At 38.5% G+C, this 7,701-nt stretch overlaps 1 protein-coding gene across 3 annotated transcripts; it reads right to left on the bottom strand.

Annotated features, from left to right (window-relative positions):
• LOC143881459 (putative anion transporter 6) lies at nt 1-6,128 on the bottom strand. 3 transcript variants are annotated; one of them, XM_077384536.1, is made up of 3 exons: nt 5,810-6,128; nt 3,642-3,725; nt 1-1,871 (listed from the first exon to the last, which is right to left on the bottom strand). In XM_077384536.1, exon 3 carries the CDS (start codon nt 1,681-1,683, stop codon nt 334-336), a length of 1,350 nt encoding a protein of 449 aa, XP_077240651.1. In that variant the 5' UTR covers nt 1,684-1,871; nt 3,642-3,725; nt 5,810-6,128; the 3' UTR covers nt 1-333. The 3 variants fall into 3 exon arrangements, with proteins under 3 accessions (XP_077240651.1, XP_077240650.1, XP_077240649.1); XM_077384535.1 differs by having other exon boundaries at nt 3,642-3,711; XM_077384534.1 differs by lacking the exon at nt 3,642-3,725.
• Between the last annotated feature and the right edge of the window lie 1,573 nt (nt 6,129-7,701).

Below are 7,701 nucleotides of genomic sequence, written 5' to 3'. Positions count from 1 at the left end.
TGGAAGAAGTCCTCATTGTAATATCCAATTTGTGAGCAAATAAGCTCAAGTAGTTAAACATCAAACTAAGAAAAAAAAAGAGTAATAGTAAAATGCAAAATAGCTTTTCTTATCGTGAAAACCAACTCGCATGTGGACCTTACCATGGCTCTACATTGCTTCATGATGACAGGGTGCTTCTCTAAACTCCAATATCAGTACAATTCTCTTGAAAGGGATAGTAGAGCGACAGAATCTTGACGCTGCAATATGCCTTTCTTTTTTCATACGGATTTTCCATGAAAATTTTCCCAGAAACAGGCATTCTGAACATTACAAGTTTTAAACTGCATATCAGTCAAAAATCCTTTCCCCAGTGGAGAAAACTAGAAATATGAATGAACTGAACAGGCATAGGTAACCCGGAATGTAGAACACCGGTTTCCAGCTTTCTGGACTTGAAAGATCCATATGGGCAGTTTTTGCAGCCTCAAGAATCCTGCCTGTGAGCCCAACCCCCACGATACCTGCCAGTGTCCCTGCAGTATTGGAAACTCCCATTACTATCCCTGCATATTTGGGAGCCACATCCAAGTGATTCACAGCAAACCCAGCTCTTCCAAGTGCTAAGAAACCAAGACACACTGAAGAACAAAATACGGCACCATTAGAAGTTCTAAACATGGGGAGTGCCATCAAAGCCAAGGCAGATACGACAAACCCAATTGTGTTCAACAACTTTCGAGTCCTGGTCACGGACAAGATCCTTCTGGTAATCAAATAATCAGCGACCACTCCACCAATATTGGAGAATATGAACATGTTCAGATAAGGAAACATTTTAGATGAACCCATATCTTGAAGACTAAGTTGAAGGCCTTGTTCGAAGTATGTAGGCAGCCAATTCATAAGCACATACAAAGCATAATGGAAAGTGAAGTTATTCACTACAATTGCCCAGACTGGTAAACTAAGGACTATTCTTTTCCATGGAATTTTGACGGCAAGAACTGAACTTCTGCCATTTTCCACTTTCACCTTCTGCAAGCCCCCTTTGATTTCTTTAAACTTCGTAATTGGCAACAAAGACTCCCCAAAACTTGGAGCTGTCGCCTTCAGATGATCTAAATGTGGAGGGTCACTAGCATATTTGAACCAAAGAAGAGACCACATGGCACCTAGTGCGGCTTCGGCTAAAAATATTGATTGGGATCCCCTGAACTTTACCAAGCTCGGCAATATAAGCATGCCAGCTGCTGCACCAAGGTACATGCCTGAAGTTGTCAGAGAAACAGATCGCGATCGTTCATGGGGTGGGACCCACTGCCCCAGAACATTGTGGATTGAGGGAAAGATGAAACCTTGTGCCACCCCGACGAGTAAGCGAGCGAGAACCAAAATTTCGACCCGGTTGGGGTCGAGTGGAACCGAAGCACATATCAGTGACCATAAAATGAATGAGAGAAGAAGAACACGCCTGCCCCCTATCCATTGCGATACCCATCCTCCGGGGACCTGTGACACGGCATATCCATAATAGAATGTTGATAATATCAGACCCTTGGTTGACTGATTCACCCCAGCGGCATCTGCAGCTACAGTGTAAGCAATCGAGAAGCCCACTCGTTCTATGTAGCAAACACATGTGCTGATGAACAATAAAAGGACAATCACATACCGCTTTGGAAACTTCATCCTTCTCATATTTCACTTGGCGCATGCACAAAAGTGATATATAGCTGCTCCATTTTTTGTATCATTCTTTCCCTATTTAATATTTCTTCAGTATACCAAAAATATCACCCTATTAACAAGCAAATATTCATAGACCCAAAGGCAGCATCTTCATGTCTTTAAACACCTCCGAGCAATTGGTGAAGACCTGGAAGAAGCTGCACAGGAAAATAAGAAACACATGATCACAAAACACAGTAGGAAACCCAAAAAGCACCAAAAAAAAATTAAAAAGTACACCAAACGGGCTTTGATCAATCTAGAGTCACAAGATTTTGTCTTCTAACTCAAGTTTGATATAGCCCAGGCAGTATCAAGGCAAAGGTGAACAAACGGACAGCTGGAAGAATGAAAAGAGTAGTAACTGTGAAGAATATCACTCCAGTTCCATGTGAATAAAAATCATAACATAAACATCAGAGGTCTACCATTTAAACTCCAAATAACAAAAAGAAATTCTCAAGACCAGATTAAACATAGCAATGACTAGAAAATTTTGATGATCAAACAGTAACCCATATCAGGAAATCTGAGTTGAGTAGTGGATCCGGTTAGCATTGGGGGTATTCTACCAAAATTTCTGACATAGAATGTCATGCCATCCCCAAAAAAAAGTACTAATTTCATCTCTAAATGCATGGTTGGGACTTGACCTTTACCTTTGATTCCAAAGGAAAATTGATGCTGTCAAAACTGTTGAGAGGGTGACGAGCAGAGTGGTAAATAAGGAATACATGCTGCGATAAATATTCACCATTGATCTATCTGGCATGTTTTGATAGTGAAATCCAGAAACTCTACTGGAGAACCTGCCAGTAATATTTGTAGTCTCTAAAAAGAATCTAACAGCATGATTTGAGAGGCAGGTCAATCCTTGTTCCTGTCGAACCTTAGATTTGAATTCATAGAAAACCAAAAAATTAAAGAGAACCAGCAGTCAAAGAAAGTTAATGTTGCATTCTTTAACCATTCTCATGATTTTCATTCTGGAAGCCACAATCTATCCTTATTCTTTGGAGTGCTTCCAGACTTAGAATCACATTTTTTTAACTTATTTCTGAGAATCTCTTTTTTTTATTTTGTAGAATTGAATCATGTTCCCCTGTCAACAAAAAAATTGATGCTAGAGTACTAATTTGTGGGATATAGATGAAAGCTAATAAGAATGGATGTCTGAGTAGGGTGCGACCTATGGACTAGACACAATTTAGGATTACTTGCATAACAATACTTATATCATACTATATGTGAATAATATCTCAATAAAGTTGTCACTAAGAGAGACTGCTGTGGTATCGACTGCATTTCACACATGTGAAAATTAAGTAGCAGTGGATTGGATAGACAAATGTATTGAGAAGTCTTTATTGGCTGCTCTTTGAATAGATTGAGATATGGAAACCTCTAGAAAGGACCCTGTTTATGGATCACCAAATCCAGTACAGAAACAGAACTGTTATTCATTGAAGACATAGACACCTCTTAGAAAGCTCTATCTAGTATTTAGTACCCTTATAATTGTATGATATATTAGAGAATATGAAATACATTGTTGTTAAGAAGATCATTATTGTTGCTGCAGTTACGAGAGCAACAAAATAATAATAATAATAATAATAATAATAATAAGAAGATGAGTAAACAAGCAATGACAACTACTAAGAAAGGCAAAATATACTAATGAATTGACATGATAGTGACACCTAAAAGATCTCACACACTGAACATCATGGTTTAGTGTAAAAGCAGCATAACGTAATACTCGGACATAGGGTCATGGAGTTCTAATAAAAGATGCAAAAGAGTCACCAAATACTTTGACATTGACCGAGTTGATGGCTGGTTGAAACAGAAAATGAATAATTCTGTTTACTTTCCCACCTACACATCATATGGCCATAAAAGGTTAAATAACAATTTTCCCTCACCTGGTTATCTTCTCCCTCTCGCCTTCCCTAGGGCCGCATTTGGGTATACACTCAAGCTCACCCTAAAATCCTACATCAAAGACACTGTATTTAACATAAATGAGTGTGTATTCGTACACACACATGTGAACACCATGAAAAATAGATTCAGCAAATGCTGACCAAAACAGTACATCAAGAACAAAAAACAAGGTATAAGTAGTGGTACTCATTGAAAAATAGTTGAGTTCAATTGAAAATGTTTAGCCAAAAAAAAAAGTGTAGTTTTTCCCAAGCTATTGGGATTGTTTAAACTTAAAGACATTTCACTGTGTTAGTTATACTCCTTTGATTGTTGTAACGATCTTACTATTCAAATGGGCGAGTCATAAGTCTTTCTCTGGTATTCATAATACAGTACCCACTGTTATAACATAATGCAGATGTTTCTGATTTGAAAGTCGTAGATATGCATATAAATTATGTTTCACATCGGAAAGTCATAAGTCACTGCAAACATCTTCCAGTGAAAAATCATACTCGGATCTGGGTACGAAGCTCTGAAAAGCATCATGCAGTACGAAGATCTGAAACATATACAGCCATAGTCAGCCGTTTAATAGACTGGGAAAAGTAGGCTCCACATCTCTCTTTCTACTTGATTTTCTTGCAGAATATAGCAAGCAACACAATCTGAAGCCCTTCTATTGAAAAAAACCAAGAATGTGAATCTGAAGCATATTTCTCTTTTCCTAGTGGATAATAGCTAGTTTTGCTTGAATTTCTTTTTAGAGCTTCTTCTAGATTCTTTTTCGTCTAGCGACAGAACCTATTCTTAAAGGGTGTCGACTTATGCAAATTTAGTTTTCAAGTCAGTCCACAAGTAAGCTTATTAAAGGGTGTCGGTTTATAAAACTCTATGATTTAGCCGACACTTTGAATTTATTGCTAACACACGTGTCCTTCTGTGTCCTACATGACACGTGTGTCCACATGTGTTGACACTCCTTTGGACACTTTGAAGTTGACAGCTTGGCCAGGTTACTTGGTTGCAGTGTGGATCAGTTTCCAACAGCCACTGGGTGTGGGAAGGCCTAAAAAGAGAGAATGGGATCCGATAGTTAAGAGGGTAGAGAAAAGATTGGTCACATGGAATAGAAACTTGGTTTCGCTAAGGGAAGAATCACTCTAATCACGGCAGTTCTAGTGAACATTCCTATTTACCAGCTATCGGTCTTCAAATGTCCCATGAGTGCACGAATCTTCAAATTTCCCGTGAGCACGTGATCAAGCAAATTAAGTAGATCTAGAGGAGATTTTTTTTTTTAGGAGGTTCCTTCTTTTGGGTTCGCGCCGGGGGGGGGGGGGGGGGGGGGAGCGGGGGGCGGCGGCGGCGGCTACGCATCGGGTGATTAAAAGTTGTGAACGACTCGCTTCTTGGTAAGTAGCTATGGAGGTTTGGAGAGGAGAATCATCGCCTTTGGGTTACAATCATTGAAAGTAAGTATGGATCATCTAATGACAGATTTAGACACTGCGGGTCAACGGTTTAAAGTCTTGTCTTGAGACAAAAAAATAATTTAGCAAAGGGATAAGATACAAGGGTTATTCGAGAAAAAAGGATAAAAGTCTTGTATGATAATTGGTGTAAAGAGGAGCCTCTAAAAGACGTGGTTCTTGATTTGTTTGCAGCGGTAGTGGAAAAGGAAGCATTCATAAAAGATAGCTTTGAGTGGGTGGAGAAAGACATATCATGTAGAATTAACTTCAGACGACATTGTTTTGATCGGGAGTTGGACCGGGTGGCAAGATTATTAGAGAAGTTAGAAGACTGCTACATCAATAAGTGGTGAAGATAAAAGGGTTTGGATCTGGTGCACTTCCTGGGTATTTAGTGTCAAATCACTCTACCATCAGATTGTATCCTAGGAAATGTCACATAAGTGTCAAATCATAAAGATGTTCATTTAACTATCAAATGAACATTTATATACTAAGGTTCTTGATTAAAAGATCAGAAATTGAGCCAATTATCATCACCACTATCAAATCTACAGCTATAGTTACTAAAGTATATATTTATTTAGATACTCCATGAGAAAGAAAACATACTCAGAAAACCCTAAACAAAGCTTTTTAATGGTAGAACCCCAAATTCATCAAAATAGAGAGAGGGAGGGTGGAATTACCAAAATTATGGAAGGCGAACTGGAGCGGAACCAGTTCCTTTTGGCATAAATTACCCAATTGAATCCCTTTAGGGTTAGGGTTTCTGCTCTCGCGCTTTCCGCTCCTCAGTTATTTGCTTCTCCTTTCTTCGTGATAGTAATTCCATTCTGCCATTTTCTATGCGAACGAGTGTCTATTAAGCAGAGTATCGAGCTCGGGAAGGGTTTAATGGACGCAATCTAGGGTTTTTTAGCGGAGGAGATGAGAAGCAATAGAAGAGGAAATTTCCCTCTTCTACTCAAGAACAAAGAATGGGGTGTGCCCTTATAAAAAAATAGGGTTCCAATAATATATAGTAAGCAAAACCTTTTGAAAATTTTAAAGAACGCCAAACCTACTCGCGCGACTAGGGTTATTTTTAGTCTTGTGAGGGGATTGAGATTTTTCATCTTGTGGGCCATCATGACCATAAAATGGGACCGTCAATGTATCAACATTTGACATATGATCTTAACCCTTCGTTCGAAAGGGGATTACTACCGTACGATCTGATAGGGCCCCACATTCTCTACAACTGTGTTCCGTGGGGCCACATGTGCATGAATAAGCCTATCATTCGTCCATCCCGAGTGTCTTTAGCATTTTTCTACAGCACATGTAATTTATTATTTTAATGACGCGTTTACTATTACATTTATGTAGGGAAGCCATACATTCGCCCCCTTTTCTTCCCGGGCCACCCCCTCTAGTGTATTAATTAATTACTACTCTTTTAACAGTACAGGGGGGTGGCCCGTGGAAGAAAAGGGGGTGAATATATCAATTCCCTTTTTTTTAATTGTAATATGATAGCAAGGCATTGACTTTATCATGGACACTCAGATCTCTTCAATCTTTGTACAAAGTGAGCTGTTAGGATAACTCAATCTTGTTCTCATTACCAATAAGAACCCTGAACATGTGCAAAATGTCTAAGAAAAGAGAGGGAAAAATACTTAAGCAAAAATATATGCTAATGACATTAGATTTACTAGGGACCATTGCAGAATGCATTTCGTGGACAGTCCGTTGCATGAGAGAGCAGCCACGTAGGCTCATTTTTCAATGGATTTTGTCTTATTCATTTAATTAATCTTAGTGGCTCACTTCTCAACAGATTGTCTTATTCATCATCTGATGTGGCTGCTCTCTCATGCAAATTCCTTCTGCAATGGTCCCTAGCAAATCCCTAATGATCGACATTGTGAAAATATTCTTATTTAATGAGTTAATTTTCACTATATGGCTGGACAAAGTGGATGTCCTGGTCACTCTAAAAAACAAAAGTGGCTGTGTCCTGGTCACTCTCATTCAGCCCCGTAATAGCTGGCCAACTAGAGTCAACTAGACTCTAGTTGGCGCCAGTGTTGTCTGGGAAGGTTGATCGAGGGTGAGGATTAATCTTAGGCCATGTTTGGATACCCCATGTTTTTGTATTTAGATTTAGATTTGAGTTCTAGATACAAAATACATCAATCATCCTCATGCTCTTGTTGTATTTGGATTTAGATTTGAGTTCTAGATACAAAATACATCAATCATCCTCATGCTCTTGTTGTATTTGGATTTAGATTTGAGTTCTAGATACAAAATACATCAATCATCCTCATGCTCTTGTTGTATTTGGATTTAGATTTGAGTTCTAAATCTTGTTCATTGGATCAAATGTTATCTCAAGCTAAGCTTTATCATCATAAATGAGGATTGAGAGGGCTTAATGCTGAAACTAAAATAAAAAAAACACTTTAAACCTTTTTAAGAAAAATAATCAGCTTTTTATAACAATTTGTTTTCTGTAAAATACACCTAATTGCTTGGCTAATGATATCTGCACTACCATGTTTTGTTAATGATACAAACTCACCTAGTCTTT

The sequence above is a fragment of the Tasmannia lanceolata genome, unplaced genomic scaffold (genome assembly GCF_043159265.1).
Source record: "Tasmannia lanceolata isolate RefF3 unplaced genomic scaffold, GAP_Taslan_0.1 ptg000007l, whole genome shotgun sequence".
NCBI classification, from domain to species: domain Eukaryota; kingdom Viridiplantae; phylum Streptophyta; class Magnoliopsida; order Canellales; family Winteraceae; genus Tasmannia; species Tasmannia lanceolata.
The sequence above is the reverse complement of the archived record's forward strand: the minus strand, read 5'-3'. Positions and strand labels throughout refer to the sequence as shown.

What these genes read in the sequence shown, in the direction of transcription:
- LOC143881459 (XM_077384536.1), bottom strand. Translation starts at nt 1,683, where the DNA reads ATGAGAAGGATGAAGTTTCCAAAGCGGTATGTGATTGTCCTTTTATTG.